The sequence below is a fragment of the Parasteatoda tepidariorum genome, chromosome 1, assembly GCF_982258835.1.
Source record: "Parasteatoda tepidariorum strain Cologne lab strain chromosome 1, Ptep-v5.0, whole genome shotgun sequence".
Taxonomy (NCBI): Eukaryota; Metazoa; Arthropoda; class Arachnida; order Araneae; family Theridiidae; genus Parasteatoda; species Parasteatoda tepidariorum.
This window is the reverse complement of record NC_141755.1, coordinates 47217442-47237522: the sequence shown is the minus strand read 5'-3', so window position 1 is coordinate 47237522 and position 20081 is coordinate 47217442. Positions and strand designations below refer to the sequence as shown.

Genomic DNA, 20081 nt, shown 5'->3' with positions numbered 1-20081 from the left:
TAAAGGAAAGTAATTAAAATGTGTCTGTTTCTCTACAAAACTACCCTAGGTTCATTAGCCTCAAGCCATTTTCTAACAAAAAATGTACTTATTCCAGAATCAAACAAGCACATATCTTTCACTCCCCCGATTGAACTATTTCATTTTCGAAGTGAATTTTTCCCCTTAATGTCTGCAACGTCTCAAAGCTTCCCGCTCTTTTATCATAACTTCCGGCTAACTTAAGTTAGTGAGTTTATCGGCTGTTTGAAGAAAACAAGTGGGAACTTTGTTAACACACACGACCTTGCTTTCTTTTTGCCCCATCAAGTATCTTTTTTTTCTTCTTTTTTTTCCGGAGAATTCCTAATTGACTCGCAAGAGAAAGAAAAATGACTCAACATCAAGCTAGACACATTTATGTCAGAAGCTAGTAAAAAAAAAAAAAGTGCTTTAAAATTTTAAAAAAATCAAACACCAAATATTTTAGGGACTTATTGAATAATATTTTTAATGATTGAGTAAGCTTTATTCAGTAAACTTTATTTATTTTTTTCCAAAGAATTCCTAATTGACTAGCATCAACAAAAAAAAAAAAAAAAATAACAACATCGAACTAGCAGCATATTTCAGCAGCTACTAAAAAAAGTGTGTCAAAATTTTAAAAAAATTTAACAATATTTTAGAGACTTATAGAAGAATAATTTTAATGATTAAGTCGATTTCATTTATAAATTTATCATTATTATCCACTATCGATTTTATTATATAAATCAACACTAGAAAGACTGAAACTTAATATATTATTATTAGTTCAAAATTAATTTTTAATATTTTTTACATTATTTACAGTTATATAACAAGCTATTAGTAAATATTAACAATAAAAAAATTATATGTTGTATAAAAAGTCACAAAATTCTAAGAAATTGTGTCATTATATGCATAATTCTTCTTCTAATTGTAATTAAAAAGCAGTCAAAATGATTTCCTTGTGCAATCTAGTGTTAAGGAATAGGATCCCTATAATCTAAATAGATTTTATTAATTGCGAGCGTTAAATTTGATACCAATATTACGTAATAAATTAAACTATGCACAATGATTGGAGAAACGATTTCGAAGTTTTAAAGCAGTAATTTTATTTCAAACATTTCGTAATAATTAAAATAAAATTACTGCTTTAAACATTAATTTTAACATATCGCTTTAAAAATAATGCAATTGTATTATTGAACTCATTTCAGCATTATTGCGCTTAATTTCGTGCCCTTCTCAAATACAGTACAGAACCCGTTATCCGGAAATCAGTAAACCGGAAAACCAAAAAACCGGAACGAAATTCGTTAAATTTTCCCGCCATTTTTTTTTAAAAAAATGTTTTTTTCCTCATAAGATTTTAGGATTTTTCCTTCTTTTTTGAAAGATGTTTACCTTACCATCATTTTGGAAATAATCATTAGTGTATTACTTTGTTTTTTCAAGATTATTTCCAAATATTTTTTTTTAGTTGGGTTTAACAATAAAAAAACGGCTTTTTGTAGCGATTCAGAAAACCGGAAAAATCAGTTATCCGGAATAGCGATGGTCCCGATCGTTCCGGATAATCGGTTCCCTACTGTACCAATGAAAGTTGTACAGAAGCAGCTAAAACAATTAAATTAATTATGCAATTAACATTTTCCGAAAATATTTCAGTATTTGAAAATAATGCGTATCACACACAGTATATTTCGATTGAGCCAAAAGTATATACCTCGTGATACGGTAATTAATTTATTTTATTTATTATTATATTAAGCATTTAATAAAATTCAAATGTTTGAAGTAAATAGTGAAAAGTTCAATTTTCCTCGACCAAATCAAAGCAAATAGAATATCAATAAGTTTAAGTAAAATATGCACTTGACATAAAAAACACATTATTAAAACCACAAATACTAAATATAAGATATAAAAATAAAATACAAATTTTACGGAGCTTATAACATAGTTCCGGGTGATAATCCTAAGCAATACACTAAGTTTGAAATGCGTTTTAGTAACAATATAAATAAATTTCGTAAAGTTTCAATAAACTGCTGCTAACACAACTAAAAAATAAAGATTTATTGAATCTTAAGAACAGTTAATAAATACACTCCCTTATTTAATCCGACAAAATGTGAACTTGCTAGAGTATAACCCGTGAACGTGAAAACGTGTTTGCATTTATATGTATAATACGCAACACTCTGAAAGAGAAAAACTATTTTGTTATCCTAAGGAGTTACGGAAAGAATTAAAAATAAATGTCTAAAGAAAAAAATAATAACCACTATCTTTAAGCTTTCATTTAAAAAAAAATTATAAATTAACTTTTGCAAGTTGAAACTTGGCAATAATAAGAAGAAATATATTTTAAAAAAATCTTTTATTTTTTAAAAAAATGCAAAATGGATCGTGTGTTTTATTAAAATGTCTTTTTATTAATTTAAATTGGAATTTTTTTTATAAACTGAATTGAATAAAATATTAAGAAGCACTGAAAGTTTTTAAAGTTATTAGGTATATATTTATTGAAATTTTAGGAAGAATAATTTAGACACACACAGGTGTAAATTAATAATAATGCCACTAAGAGCTGTCCCGCTAACAACAGGGGGGGGGGGATTTGATTCACTGTTTCTACACCCTATTTGAAAAAAAATCGGAGAATTGAAAAAATACCACATCGAAAATCACAAATAATGACATCGAAAAAATGTTTTTTACTGTTATACCAAAAAATCTCATTGAATGCATAGCAATTTTTTGAAACTTTAAACCACTAAGACATTTTAATATATATAGACCTATACAACTTTTATATTCGAGATCATACCAATCAGTACGACAAATACAATGAATATGAATATAAAAAACATTCAATACCTGTTATTTGCCATTATCACTTATCTTTGCAACCGTTTAAAAATAAGTTAGCGGTATGTACAATAATATCTTATAATATTCTTAAATAAATTTTTTAATTTTTATTACTTTAGCGAGGTCAAACACATTTTTTTCCTCATTACTCCAAATATCTTTACTGATTTTAATTTATGATAACTTTTAAAAAAAAAAGATGATTAAAAATTACTGATTTTATGATTTAAATCGCTTTAAATTTTCCAAAAAAAAATTACATAAAATACCTAACAGCGATTTCACAATTTCATTATTGCTTTATTCCATTGACTTTTTGTTGTATGTTCTAATACATCGAGACCAAAATAGATACAAATAAATATGCATCATAATTTGCTTTTGCCCTTCGAACATTAAAATTGAAAAGTGGAGGAAAAAAATTAAAGCGAATTTTTCACCTAATGTCTGCAGACAGAAGCGTATTTGCAATAATTAAAATCATTAATTTCATTTAAAACATCGAGACAACGATATAATATTTAACACTCAGAAATGTTTTTCAAATTAACGTAAAATAAATCTGCTTTATTTCAATTTAACAAGCATTTCGGTTAATATATGAAAATGAAACCAAGCTTTAAAATTTTTTTTAGAGGAATAGCTTATCAAGGAGTATTTGAGGCGACAGTCACATTCGTTATTAAAAATGCAAGGTTGCAAGAGCCATTTACCAAGTCTCATTTTGTCTTCATTGTACGACCTTGAATATTTCAGCTTAAGTAAATACATATATAAGTTACTATAAGTAATAACAAGTAGAAATTGAGCAACAAAAAAATAGACAAATATTCACTAGTGCAAATGTAAGAAAAAGATATTCACAAAGATTTTATTTAGGAAACAAAAATGTAAATAAAATGGTTTCTAGAGTATTTTGTAAACGTGACATTACTTCAACAGGTTAGTTTCTTACATATATATTTAATGGTAGCCTAAAAACCCAAGGAAATATTTTGTCTATCTTTCTGCCAAGGAAAATTAAGCTAGTTAGATTAATGATAATAATAAAAATACAGCAGTATTTTTATAACAATAAAACAGTGAAAGCGAAAATCACATTTTTGTTACATTTGTTTTGTTTTGTTAGATTCTTTCGTGTAAAAAAATACAAAATGAAAAACAATATATTCTAGTAAAAAATATAAAATAATTTTTTTTCTAAATATTTAACGATCAAAACACAGTAAATAATAACATTAAAAAAATTTATTTAGTTTCTTTTACTGTATTATTTTCAATGATTCAATCTATGTTAATTTATAAAATCCATTGATAAAATCCATTTAATTCAAAATTTAGAACTGTTGTAAAAAAGAATAAAAAATCAAATATATTTTGATACTACATATTTTGAAATTCGAGCGATTAACAACAATTCAATAAAAAACAACAAAATAAAGGCTATAGTAAGATACAAGGCTATAGATAGTTAGGTTTTAGTTAAAATAAAGGTTGCAACCTTTATTTTAACTAAAAAATTTTAAATTGGAAATTTATTTGATTGAGCTTTTAAATTTATACGGCACAAAAATTTATATTCTATAAAATGAAGCTTTTCATATCCAACAAAAAATATCAAAATAAGAAAGTAGCTACTGGCTCAAATTTAAAAAAAAAATTTAAAAATTAATTATTAAAAGCCAAACCATTAATAATGCTAAATTTAAACACTTATTACCAGCGTATCACGCAATTACGAAGATCACGTTTTCTTTCAAGTTGGCGGCAAAATGCGACAAATAAATCACGCCTGTTTTATATAATAGCGAGCATTTTGTGAAAACATCGTAACTACTAACGAGCAATTACTTGAGTTTCATAATAAGATAGCACTGTTTATTCTCATTCGTTAACTATTTTTGATTTACAACTTCTTGAATAAAGAGTTCTTTAAAAGGAATAATTTTATCTTTTAAAAAATCACACAGAAATTAGCACTTAATCTTATGCGAGTGAATTTCATCCGCATAATCGAAATAAAGAATAATAATTATATTAAGATGAAAGTTTCTTCATATTTTTAAAAGAATTTTAGAAGTATTAGGAGTAAGGAAAATACAACTTCGCATTTTATTCTATTGCTTATTTACGTATTTGTGATCTATCTTAAACAAATCTCGAAGTACGTGTCCGAAAGTTTTCCTGTAAGTTAGAGTTACTGTTTTATGCTTACAATAGATAAGGTACGTGCACTAGACAGTAAAACTCAAGTTATTATTAGAATCACACGAAAAGTTCGAACCATAAGTAACTCAGTCATGTCACATCAGTCAAGACTAGCTGCATACCATAATTTCATTTTATTCATTTTTCCTGCAGTGACATATAAATTGTCGGTTACAAATCAATATTGAATACAAAATTTCAATATTGATTTCACACATTTATATGATCAATTTTCAAGTTTTGCATAAAAATCAATTTCACATATAGCTTTGCATTTTAAAGTAAACTCTTAGATAAATATTTTTTTATATATATAATTAAAAATGTGAAATTAATGCCGCCGTTTATGAATGTATTCAAGTTGAACAGTAATATCATCGCCTTTCTTATTTTGTACAGTGAATACTGAAAGAAACATATTTCAAACATAAATCAACGTTATATTTTATAAGTTACCAATAGGAAATTCGAAATTAATTATATTTAGACAATGTCTCTCTGAATTAACAAGGGCGAAAACAAATAAATTAGGCAAATAAATTAGCTTTAAACATATTCAAAACTTCTTTATAAAACAAGTCAATAGTAAAAGAAGAGAGAACAGAAATTTTCATACTTTGAAGTTCTTAAATTAAAAATGTCTCCCTTTAAAAAAAATGCATATTTAACCACGTTAACGAGCATATTAGCCTCTTGAAGCAAATTTAGGAGAGCCGCAGGGGTTGAAAGGTAAATTTTACATGAACTATAATTTATATATTATATCAACTGCAAAGTTAATATCATAAAAAGAATATTACATAATCATTGTCACTTTTTTTTCTTTTATATTTTTTTAAGAAAAACAATTTTAATACTATTTCACTTTATAGTTTGTAAACGACTTTTTAAAAATCACTAACATCCCTCAAACGTTCATAATCTTGCTAGCGCCCCTCTAAAAGTGTTTGCTGGGAGTATTAAACGGAAGCTTTAAAATAATTATTCCGTTCATTTGATCATTAACTTCAGAGAATAGAGGTGCACAACTTGCGGCCTTCGATCTTGCAATCAAAATTATTTGGAAAAACACACGTAACTAATACGATTTCTTTTCAAATTTATTTCAACTAACTGAAGAAACTGAACTGAAAGAAAAAAACTGAAATTATATGATTAAAATATTTAAATTTTCCAATATTATGCTTTATTTTTTTAATCAAAACCAAGTCCAAAACAAATGCAATTCAAAGATTTATTTAAAAAATAAAAATTTATATTATGAGAGAGATTTGCTCTACTCTGTCTTGCTTGAGGAATGTGTTCCCCTATTTTATACTAAAACAATTCCCAAACTATAGAGTTAAACCATTTAATTTATAGACAATAAGAAAAAGGTTTTTAATTCATTTTATTTTTATAACCAACGGTCGCAATCCTAAAAACTGTTTTAAATAGAAAAATTAATTATACATAAAATTATGAATAGCAAAATTTTAATTATTGCATCACAAATGATAATTTTAAACAGAACATTAAAATAAATGTGTACAATGAAAACGTACGCATATCATTCGATATTCGATAGATATTTTCTGAACAAAGGGAAAAGACCAAAATTGTAGTAAAAAAAAAAAAAAAAAAAGAAGGAATTACAAGAGATAATACAGAACAACAAATGGTCCATATTAAAAAAATACAGTTCGGAAAGTTATTTCTAACATTTGTTTAAAAAAATTTATACAATATTTTCGATTACATTAATACACTCATTCTACATTTATAACCTTAAGCGGTGTAGTAAAGGCGCTTCTCAGCAATAATAAATTTCTAAAAGACATCCACAAAAACATATGAGACAAGTAAAGAAATTATTTTAATGAATCATTGTTTTCTCTTACTATTAATATTTTGTTTTCTTTAAAAAGGATTTAGAGTAATTTAAATACTTCATTCTTCTCTTCGTGAATTTTTAACTGTATTTATTTAAATAAATAATTGATATTAATTCACATTTTGTAAAGGCGAAAATTTAGATTTTATTTCAGCTAAATTAAAAACAAGTAATAAAAATAATCCGATATTCAGCAGATGGTAGAAAAAAAATTTAAAATATTTTTTGTGCGATTTTTATAAAACTTTAGTTTGTGCTTATTTTAATGTCTTTTTCACCTCCACCCCCCAAAACAATTAGACGCCAATGATATAGGGAGGACCAGTTGATTAAGTCAATGACCTACTCGGATTTGTTTCACCGGTTACCTTGGCAATGAACATCTTACTTCATAAACAGGGAGAGAACACGGAAGCGGCGTAAAGAAAAAAGAAAAAAAAAAGCAGAAACAGATCACTAATTCATCGATAGCGCCAAGGCTGCCAATCTGGCAACCCCGCCACTTCATCCCAAAGATCCCAGTTCACAACCGGGTGAGACCTACTTCCGTAGAGATGGGGGAGAGCAGGGATGCATGGATAGGAGGAGGGAGAAACCATCAGCCCAGTTTTCTCTCTATGGAACTACTTAAAAAGGAATGGGTAGAGGAGTGGGGGAGATCAGAAAAAGACAGGGTAGTTCCTTTGACGAAATGATGGACTGCTGCTAGACTGACTCATAAATTTTCCTTTTGTTAGTTTTTCATTCCCCCTCCTACTTTTGCTCTCTTTGCGCAATATTTTTTTTATCAGAAATAATTATTTTTCTTCTTTCTTTCGCAAGAAAAGGCGAATTCGCTACGGTCTCGAGTTTTTGGCGGCGATTTCTTTTAAGCAATCAAAGTTAGGATAAACCAGAAAGAAAAAAAAAACATCGTTCACCTTTAACATAGTGTTTCCCTTGAAATATAACAAGTGTATTTCTAGGTCAGAAGAAACGTGTTCCGCACAACCCATTACTATTCAATTGGGTAAAAAGAGAAGGAAAAAAAAAATCTTTCAACTAGAAATAAAAGTCACGCCAAAACTTCTGAATGTCTTCAATACATTTGATTTGAAAATGGAATGATGAAGATCTTAGGCGTGATTCTTAGTAACATAAGAGAAAAATAAATCTAAAAAAAATTACGTTAATGCCCTGAGAGAGCTTAAAAAATAGAGTGAAAAAATAACTATTTCATTGTCACTGAAGAACTCTCTGAATACCATTGATGGATTGGATAAGATTGAACACAACAGTCGGACGATAATAATAAGTACTCAATGAAATAAAATCAAACGGTGCTAGAAACTATGTTTGATTTAAAAAGGTGAAGAATGAAGGGTAAAAAAGATGAGAGGCTGCTGGAGATTTTGGAAGTTTTGGAATAAATCTAAAGGAAACAAAACTCTCAGAGGGGACAGTCAATGATAAAATTAAGGCTACAAAAAAACATTTAATTTTAGAAAAGAAAAAAAAAACAGAATGAAAAATTTTATTGTTATTTTAATGTAGGTATCATTTTAAATATATAATTCATCAATAAAAGTCCTTTAAACTATTCGACAATGACACGAAATACTGCCATAACTATCCTGGTTATCTTTAAAACATTCAGTATTAAAAAAATCATACTTTAATCCTACTATGCATTATTTATTTATTTTTTTAAACTATAATAAAAATATGTCAAATAAATATTAGGTCATTGAGATAAATTAATAAAAAGTTCAATGAAAAACTACCTCTTTCGTGTAATGTTATAGCAATAGCATGCTCCCAAATTCTATGGTGTACTAAGTCAAAAAATAAAATATATTACAGAGTTTTTAAAACATTTGAACTTCATTATTGTTTAACACATTAATTACTATTAATAATTATCTAACTAATTTTTATACAAAATCAGAGACACATAAAAATTTTCAAATTACCCAAAATTCAAATTAATTAACAAAAGCATAATTTTTCCCCTTTGTCTTTTTATAGTATTCTTAACGCTTTGATATTTTAGGTATGCAGATTAATAAAAATTCTGACCTCTTAATTTATGATAACAACCATAAAGAGAAAGGTTGCACCTTATTGCAACTATATTTTAATTAGTACTATGTTACAGTATCATCTTCTATGGTATCGTAACTTAACTATTATACAGATTAAACAAAATTTAATGATTTAATTTAACTGCTAATTTAAATAATTTAGAATATTAATTAAGTTATGATATAATTAACAATGAATCAGTCAGGAATAGAGGAAAGAAAATCGGAACTATGGAGAGAGGATACCATATTCCTTTACTTCTTACAGTTACTTCAATATTTTTCCAATAAAAATTTGGCTTTTTTTAAATAATTAAAAATTTTACTTTCAACATGAGGATTTTTTCTACATCATTACATACAAATTAATATAAAAAAAGGAAAAAAATCGAACTTATAATTAATTCAAAGATTATTGTTCAAGAATTGTTATGGAACTATTGAGAGTGAATACCATTTACCTTTACTTACAGTTATTTCGACATTTTCCAATAAAAATTTTTCGTATTTTAAATAATTAAAAATTTTATTTTTAACATAAGGATTTTTTCTACATCAAACTATGAATTAAAAAAAGGGGGAATCGAACTTATAATTAATTCCAATAGTTCAGGAGAAATTCTAGGTTAATCATAACAAGCTTGAATTTTCTATGTCCAAAAAGTATTCACTGCATATATCATTTTCACAAATTGTGGTGATATTACAAAAAATGATTTCATTCAGTGAAAGAAAGAAATTGCCCTTATTGTTTTTCAAATATAATTTTTAAAAAATATTAAAAGAAATCAAGTATTAGATTCCATGGTTTGTGGCAGGACATTTTGCAGCTAATCTCTGGCATCACTGAACTATTTTTGCAGTAGTGTGCAGGATCACCCTGGCTTCAGACATGGTGATCGCCCTCTGGGTCCCTAATTACTGTAGTAGATCTTTCTTGAAGATTAGGTCTTGAACCCCCATGTCCAATTAAAACAAAAACAGAATTGAAAAATTAACAGTTTTAAAATACATTTAATTGTAATTAGTTTTATTCTTAGAATACCACAATTTAAATAACTAACGGGAAATATGTTCAGTGATGCCACTAAGGTGAGACTCAAAAATAATCACTGTTATTACTTCAGATTCAAAAAATAGTTGCAAGAGGCATAAAACGGATTCCCACCTCTAACACATTCATACAATATTTATAAAATAATCCAAATAATGTATTTTTAAGAAATTTTCACTTTCTAAAATACATATAAGTTAATTTTAAATGCACAAAATGAAAGCCTTAAACTAACGTTTAACTGTTTAAGACGAATAACTATATTACATAGATGTTTTCAGAGATCCTTAAATAAAACAAAGAAATAAACATGAAGAAAAAATTTGAATATGTTATATGCAGTGCTACATTAACATTTTACTGTGTGCACTAATCGCAAATACATAAAGAACAAAAATAGTAAATTCTATTTTTAATGAGTACACAAATAATGCTATACTGATATTTTAAAAACTCTATTTAATTTTCAAATGTAAAAAATTCTGTCAAGAATTATGAACAGCGCTGTGTTAAATTAAAAATAAGTGGAGTAGACTAAAGTTAATGAGCATCATAGGAAATTTTTTATTCTCACAAAATAGAGTCACAGAACTTTCTAAATCATATTCACAAACATCATTCACATATTCATTTTGAAAAACATCATTTAAATACTGTTTCATTAATATTTGTTATTTACTGCTCAACTTTTTTTTTTTTTTTTTTTTTGTTAGATAAACATTTTTTATTAGCATCCAACAGATTCTTTCTTTCCTTCGAAGTTGTTTAGAAACCGTTTTTTAGTTCTTATATGTCAAATTTGAATATTTTGCTAGCATTAATTTTCATCATTGAACATTTAAACATGCAAGAAATGTGGTTTATTTACTTTTGCTTGGTATTGTTAGAATAAAATAAGTTTAACAAGAATGTTGACTATCATATTGTAGATGGATAAGGATAGAGGAACCATAAGTAAGGAGGAGGAGTAATTTTTGATAAGTATTCAGTGGAAATATAAAAAGTAGTATAAAATATAAATAAATTGGAAAAGGGAGACCACAGAAAAATCCCTATCCTGCAGTTTAATTCGTTTTTATAAAGTTATGTCTGACAGGGTAGGTTACAAGCATGGGGATAATATAACAGAACAGTAGAGCTCATTTTCAATAACACAGAATAAAGTATACAATGACCCCACATGAATAGTAAATTATTACATTTAAATTAAATGAACGGATAAATATTAATAGGAAGTAAAAAAGAAGTTAGGAATTAATTAGAGTAATAAAATAGGGTTCTTGTTAAAAATCGATTGTGGCATGAATCAGATCCAACATGTTTCCCAAATTGAATTATAGTTATGCGAATAAACGATCAGTAGAAATTATGTAAAATGAAATTCCAAAAATAAAAATAGTATAACTGAGTAAAATATAGTATAAATAATAAGATATTTAGCATGTTTTACTCTTGAAAAAAATTTTATGTGCAGCAGTTAAAATAACCCAGTTTTAAATATCATTATCACTATATACATAATTTATACATAATATATACATAATTTATTATTTCTAAAAACAATTTTTAAAAGTTTGATACCTTATAAAAACCAATGGGCTAAGAAAACATATATGAACTAAACACCATGCTTACACAAAGGGAAAAATAATCCTGGGCTGAATCAACTATAATTTCAAATAACGTTAAATTAAATTCCATAGACTTTATTAAGCAACAAACAGTCAAAAACAAACTCTAACAGATCTGAAGATTGTAATTTCCATAACTGTAGTTCACTTCACAAACGTGAACATACCATTATTATTGTATTAGTCAAATGGAGTGAAAGTAAATATGTACAATCAAAATAAATATGGATAATGGACATAACAAAAACGAACCAATTCTTATCCGTGTTGCGGCGAGGAAATTATCAGAAATTATCAGAATTTTTTTTTTTTAAACCACTAAAGCATACATATCTCAGTAACCATTTTAATCTCAAGAAGTTTCCTTCTAGGGATTAAGTTTAATTACAAACCAAACACATCATGATTTTTAAATTTATATTAATTTAATGGTTAAGAAAATAGTTAAATATTTAAAACTATTTAAGTCATCATGGATTTTTAAAAAAAATATTTTTTTTAAAAATATTTCTGTATTAACTTGTTCACTGTAATTTATTTTAAAGATACCATTTCTAGGGAACAACTGAAGCAATTATAAAATTTGATGCAATACGCTCAGAGATTTCTAAAATTAGGACATTTACTTGGTCAATTAAAAAGGAGAGTATTTGAAAATAAAATATATATTTGGCTAGTTAAAAAAAATTTTATAAATCATGTGAATCAAGTTATTAATTAACGAAATCAATATTTTTTTAGCATTTCAGTGAATTTGAAAAAAAAATTATTCTTTCAATGGGCCCTTATTTAGGTGACGTTCTGGGCCTAACACTCACAATCTGATCCTGGTGGTGTGTTGGCTAACCCAGGTTAAAAAAAAAAAAATATTGGAAAAGGCATGTAAATGTTCTTATAATTTTATTATTTCTTACATTAAAACTTTCATAATAAAATTACTATATTTCATATTATATAATCCTTATTAATAAATTACTATTACAGTAAAATAATTTTTTCATTAGAAAATACTATATTTTATACCTTATTTTTGAGACATACTTTAGATAGATTTAAAACAATATTATTTTAAGTTTGTGCAATTAGAGCATTTTGCATTAATTGAGCAAGTATTTTAACCTTTTATGATTACAATTCGTACAACAAACAAAATAACTATTTGAAACTATTATTACAAGGCAAATTTTTGGGGATAAGTAATAAAAAGAACTGTGGGGGAAAAGTTTATGCAAAAAAAAATTTAAAACAATGTTAAATGTTAAAATGTTGAAAAAAAATTAAAAATTAAACTGTATGATAGAAAACAATCAAACAACTATTTGATAATTTTTTTATAACATACAATTAAAATAATTTTTTAATTAAATATTAGAGTATTTATATGTATATAGATATATCTACGAAAATTATAGGAAATAGTTTTTCTAAGCTCAAAAAACAACGATATGCTTGATTTGATTGTTCGCAGATGGGATATTGATGTAGAGCATTAAAAAAATTTTAGGAAACAAGTTTAAAACTTCTTTAAATGTAGTAGATTATAGGCTGTGATTAAATAATATAACAAAACAGATAAGCTAATTAAACTGACTAAAACAATGCATAATACCTAATTTCCTTCCTTTTTTAAAAAGCAAATCTTTAAATGCGTCTTTTTTAAATGAGTTTTTATTGTCCTACAGTTAATTTCATTTACATGCAGAGTCATTTTAACTTTTAGTCATGAATAAAATATTTACCACAATGAATTTTATATAATTATGGTGAATTTAATTTAATATATATAATAATTTACTGATATGATTTAACATAATTATGATACTTAACATAAAATTTTATTTATGCATGTGCTACAAAAATATATTTGTTATTAAAATACACATAGATTTTTCATTTGACAAATTCATGTTTCTTGTTATTATACAAGAAACTTAAAAACAGTTTTAGCCAAAAAACAGTTTTACAATAGTTAAACAATAAAAGTTAAACAATACTTAAAGAACGAGCCCAATAATGGCTTAAAAATACTAAAATAAAATATATATATATCCAAATCTGGCTTTCTTAAAAGAAATAAAAAGAAATAACATTAAAAATGGCCGTTATTATGTTATATCATGCAAAAGAGGAAACAAAATTTTCCAAAATCAAATTTCCTAATAACAATTAAACAAATCAAAAATACAAAAAACATTTATTTTATTATTGTTTATTACAAGGATAACAAATTTATTACGTTATAAAATTAACAAAACACCCTATAAAGAGTTATAATTAAAAATGAATATTCATGTTTTTCTTTAATAAAATAATTTACAAGGGGAAAAATTGGATTAATAAGAATATTACAATGTATGTTTCTACCAAGAAACAAAGCAATAATTGGAATAACTAATCAAAAACAAGAAAAAACTACTTGATTCAAAAAATAGTATCTTTCAACAGACAACAAATTAAACAAACTCACAATTATAAAACAAAGGATATTACCAAGGACTACTTACAGCAAAGAGAAAAATTTCTTTAAAAGGAAACATTATAAAGCATTTTATAAAGAATAGCTTTATGTGAGAAAAATAAATGAAAACTAAAAAAATTAACAAAAATAATATCATCTGCTAATTTAAAACCAATAAAAAAAATACAAGACAGAAGAGCTGCAATAAGAGACCCCATCTTCAAAGCGACCCTTTCTTCCAACAAACATCTTATAAAAAAACTAAACTCAGTGGCACAAAAGCCCATAGAGAGCCAAGGTCTACTATGCCCATCTCAGTTTTCTTGAACTTGGGCTCTGGGGTGCAGGGGTAGATGTTCCGGTTAGGTGGTAAGCCAAACGCAAAACCCCCAGTGTTTAGTTTCCAAGTACGCTTGGTACTCATTTATCAGCCCACTGAAAGGATGAAAGGCTGATTAAACCTTGCCCGGCCCAAGGATCAAATCCAAGACCTGTGGTATGGGAGTGCAAAGCGCTACCATTCTACTATGCCCATCTCAGTTTTCTTGAACTTGGGCTCTGGGGTGCAGGGGTAGATGTTCCGGTTAGGTGGTAAGCCAAACGCAAAACCCCCAGTGTTTAGTTTCCAAGTACGCTTGGTACTCATTTATCAGCCCACTGAAAGGATGAAAGGCTGATTAAACCTTGCCCGGCCCAAGGATCGAATCCAAGACCTGTGGTATGGGAGTGCAAAGTGCTACCATTCAGCCACTGCGCCTAACAAACATCTTATAAAGGCACTAATTTTTCCCCAATCAATTTAACAATGAAAAATTCTTTCTCAGAAACCTGACAGCACCTGATAAAATAATTAATAAACCATACTTCTGTATTTAAATTACTTCCTGTATTTCTCCTAGCATTAAAGAAAATGAAAAAAGCATTCCAAATCATGGGATTGGGGTATTGTTTTCGCCCACAAGAGATGCAACAACAGAATAACAAAATGAAAATTCTTATTGTCAGTAATTTCTAATTGCTTATAATGTTTGGTGTTTAAAGTATGGAGGTGAAGAGAAAGAGATTTTAAAATTCTAGTTAGTGCTAGAATTCTGAATAGTGCTAGAGCTAGTGATTGTTTTTATTTTTTAAATAAATACATTTTTTTAAATAAATTGGACTAAATAATCAATTTATTTTTTTAAAAATAAAATTGGTATTTTTTGATGATATAGCTTAAAAAAATTTTACAACACCCTTTCAAAATATTGTTCCTCTTTACATTGCTCTTTCGGATATATCAGAGCATTTTCTGTAAGCATTATTGTTACAGAAAACAAAAATTAGCTTTATTTAAACACTTTTTATAGGACAACCAAAAGCAATTTTCAGATCATTAAAAACTTATCAGCATGAGAAAATATGGTACTTATGTTTGTTCAATACGTAGAAATAAATGATACATAACGTAAAAGAACAAATTTTCACAGTTTATTTAAAATAAATATTGTTTAAAGCTTGCAGTATATTTGCTTAATAAACAAACAGCAATCGACTGCATAATGCAGTGAGCAAAAAAAATCTTTAAATATATACCACAATTTTAGATTTTAAGAAGCTTTTATAAAATGTGAAGAAAAAGAAATGGGAACAATAGGAAAAAAATAATAATGGTATTGGAAAACACAACTTTGATAACAAATTAAAAAAGAATAGTAAAAATTATGAAAACTTACATCGAAAGATATTTCATCAGTTGCTTGAGCAGAATAAGGCACAACAACATATGAAGCTGCAACAGCTGGAGTGTTTATAGCAACTTCATCAGTAACAATCAATCTATTCCCTCTGTTGTCAAGCTGAAATAATTTTAAGGATTGAAAATTAAAATCTAACAAACAGTAAAAATATTGACTAACTGGAAAATAATACATTTTTATTGAAAAATGCACAAATTATGCTCTAATAAAAAAGTAAATTATATGTTACATTGAGACATAGCTAAATTATCAGGGGGTAAACATAGGCAGTTTATGTTTTAAATGCTTCATATTTATATTATTTTTATTCTACCAATCTACCAATTTTTATTTACCAATTATTCTACCAATTTTTATTCTACCAATTATTTTTATTCTACCAATTTTGAATTGTAAGGCAAACAATTTTTTGCGTCATTTTAAATAATATAATTTTACATCACAAAATGCAAAATTGTAGCAAAATCAGTCGTATAGTTTCTAGGAAATTGAATTTGAAATAATTGACTTCCTTGAAATTTTAGATACGTACATACATGTGTTTTGCATATGTGCATACGTATATTAAACATATGTAGATAAATACATTGTTACAAAATTTGAGCAAAATCGGTTTAGTTGCTGAGAAATCAAATTTGAAATATTTACTTTTTAAAAATTCCTTTTCTCAAAAAAATTTAGGCCGATTTCGCACAAAAAAAAAAAAAAAATTGACATGTAAATAAAATACCATAAAATGATGTAAAGAATTGTATACCTTATGATTCAAAAGTGTTCCGACTATTATTAAATAAAATAATTAATTTTTACTGAAATTTATTTTTAGCATGAAATTATCTTTGGACAAACAAATTTTAAAATTTTGTGCAAATGTTTTTCAATTTGCTTAAAAGTTTTTCAATTTGCATTTTTGATGTACGAAAGAGGTAAAAAGTAAAATTTATAGCAAGGAGTTCAAACTTAACTAACTAAACTTATTCAAGTCAGAAATCCAAATCCGTTGAAAAAATTTTTGTTTATTCAGAGAAAGTACATATTTTTTTTTGATTTTGTAACTTAAAATATCGTCTATACTAATAAATTAGTATATTTGACGTTACTACCTTGTAGCATTAAGATTGAGTATTAGATTGATCCACTAGTATTGGTCCGTTTTTCTTGGGGGGGGTTCTTTTTCCGCATTCTGAATGCGTACAATGCTTATAAATATTTTTAATGTATCTACTATTACAGGTATCATAATTGGAATTTATAATATATTCGTATACTTGGACTACTTTTAATCAAGATTATGTGTAATTACGATTACTTTTAATCAAGATTATGAGTAATTACGACTACCTGTAATCATATATTTTGATTACACGAAATCATAATTACTTGTAATCGCTTTATGATGTAATTGCAATTATTCATGACCATTAATCAGATTACTTGTACTGATCACTAGATCCACGATTACTTGTAATCGTAATTATCTGTAATTTCAATTACAAGTAGTCAGTTACATAGTAATAATTATCTTTAATCATTTACAGATGTAATCAAGTACTGTAATCGATACAAAACTCTGGTTTAAAAAGCAGAATCAAATGCTATGTCCATTTTCTTAATGCACATTTTAAGCTATGTCCATTTTTATTACTATCTATGGCTATTTTTATAAATGTGCATTTCGAGCTATGTCCATTTTTGTAAAACAGCATTTTGAGCTATGTCCATTCTCGAAAACGTGCAATTCGAGCTATGTCCCGATTTAAAAGCTTACCAACGTAACATTTGCTTTATTAAAAATTTTAATAACATTTAAAATTTATTATTACTTTAATTCCAATTACATTCATTATAATGAATAAGTTCGAAACTAATCATAGTAAGAAAAATTTTGAGGGAAAATTTATTAGAAACTTTAAATAAACATAAAATAAGCAAATAAATAAAAATTTTAAAACTCAAAATTTACCTCAAACCAATTTAAAACAGGTCCACAATTTATTAAACTTCCAGCGAGTTGGGAAAATCTTGCAAGGTATTCAGATAGAAGAGCACTTATTTGTTCCTAAAATTAAAAAAACTAATTCAACATATATTTTACGAAGACATTACAAGCTTTACTAACTATAACTACAATATTTATAACTGTTAAATAGAATTAATTTTGATTAAGGAAATGTTCAACACCAATATGTTCCTTGTATTTAACAATAATATACAATGGCATAAAATTTTTCTTCATTTATGATGTACATATTTTTTGTTTTCTTAATGCAACTGATATGGCTTTCAGACGGATATAAGTGACTTAATGAAAAACAGCCCAAGAAAATTCCAAAGAGATTTTATTTTATTTTATAACCAGCTGATGAACAGCCGAACCAATTCTGAGTGTACAATTTTCAATGTTCAACTCTGTAGCCTTGTAATTTTGAACCCAATCCAGAAGATAGGGAACTCCTGGATCCCTCAACTAGTCTGGAACAAACTAGCCTTCATGGAGGACTTTTGGATGGAACTAACCCGCATTTGGGATTTGTCTTACTTGGAGTACGAAAACAACAAAAACCTCCCACAAATAGCCCAACGCTAAAGGGAGTCTGACCTTATTACATCAATCCCTGAGGATATGAACCTGGGTTACCTCATTGGGAGGTGATCCAAAGAGATATGTCATTTTTGTACAGAAGCCATGACCATTTTTTTAAGGCCTAAGTATAATGAAATGGAGAACAGCTTTTAACTTTACATAAAAAGAACTAATATTTTCAATTTAATAATACCTATAAAAAAATAATAAGTTGTTGGAATTATTACTAAAAGTTCTATTGTCTTATTGTTTCAAGAACTTATCTAAGATCCAGATAAGTGCTCTGACAGTAACAGTAAATACAAGCAACTCTCAATTGCCGTCAATACTTCCCACTACTTACTGCCCTACTCAATATATACTCTCTCCTATTCAATATACACTTTAACTAGGGGAGCGGGATAGGTTGTTTTAATTTATAGGTTGTTAGAGTCATATAATTTTTTCAATTCCAAGAAGAGCTGTTTTACTCGTTTCCATAAGCAGCAGACTACATCAGAAATTTAGTCAAGAGAACTTTTCGTGATAACTGATACAGTTACATCTTAGAGTAAAGTAAGTAAATAATTTATAGCTATATGATACAATGAGCTAAATAATGTGCATATTTAAGCACAGAATAATTTATTTTGAATACAAATTTTCTTGGTAGTGTACTTTTCGGATTTTATTATCCATTGGTTACTGCATTTTATGTGAGAGTGATTTTTCATGCATTCTAAGCAATTTTATATTTCATTTAGGTTAATAAAACCTATTGCATTTTAAATAAAGTATTGACTACAATTGAGAAATTAGTGTGAAGGTCAACTACAGTTTAAGGTCCTGATGAGATCAATACAGGATAGCTGGAACCTATGCTTGCAATTTATGTCTTTTGCCGTGCAACATTGCTTTTCAGATTGCAACATTTTTCAAATTGAAAGATAGAACTCAGCAAAAGCAGTAATTTCACCAATATTAGCAATTTATTTCTTATCCTAAATATTCCTATTTTGAGGTTTAAAGAACAGATTAAAACATTAGAAGCCAGCTACTATGTTTAGACCTCAAGGCGATTAACGTTTTAGACCTCAAGGCGATTAACGTTTTAGACCTCAAGGCGACCAGGGTTATTCTACACATGAAACGATCAATGTAAAAATTTCCAAAGTACTTTAATAATCTTAAATAAAAGATCCATATGATAACAAAAATAACAGATGAAAATGGGTAACTCACCTCATAAGTTTCTTTTTCTGAGTCGTCATAAAACAAGTTAGGAAGCTCTTGTAGCAAACTATATTTTCTGTCATACACACAGCGATGGAGTTGAGTATCCAGAAACATGAAATTCTTATAACTGCGCCTAACAACCCATTTCTTGCTGTTGCTAATAACAGTGACAAGAAAACATAGCCGGTCATTTTCATTCTCTTTATTTGAGGATGAACTGCACACTAAGGAGGCTTTTCCGGGATCTGATGGTTTGTCACATAAAAGAACCTAGTCAATGGAATGATTTTATTATGCAATAAAAATATGCACGAAATATCTAAAATAAGAAATGCTTAGGAAAATAAATAAAATACATCTTAAGAATTTC

General features: G+C 27.0%; 1 protein-coding gene across 1 annotated transcript in view; it reads right to left on the bottom strand.

The window, feature by feature from the left end:
* The window catches only part of LOC107451499 (uncharacterized), a 110550-nt gene that overhangs the window by 20373 nt on the left and 70096 nt on the right, over positions 1-20081 (bottom strand). Inside the window, exons 4-6 of the mRNA XM_016067623.4 lie at positions 19718-19981; positions 17876-17971; positions 15889-16011 (exon numbers count right to left, since the gene is read on the bottom strand). Coding sequence (XP_015923109.2) covers positions 15889-16011; positions 17876-17971; positions 19718-19981 — 483 coding nt within the window. The remainder of the gene's footprint in view (positions 1-15888; positions 16012-17875; positions 17972-19717; positions 19982-20081) is intronic.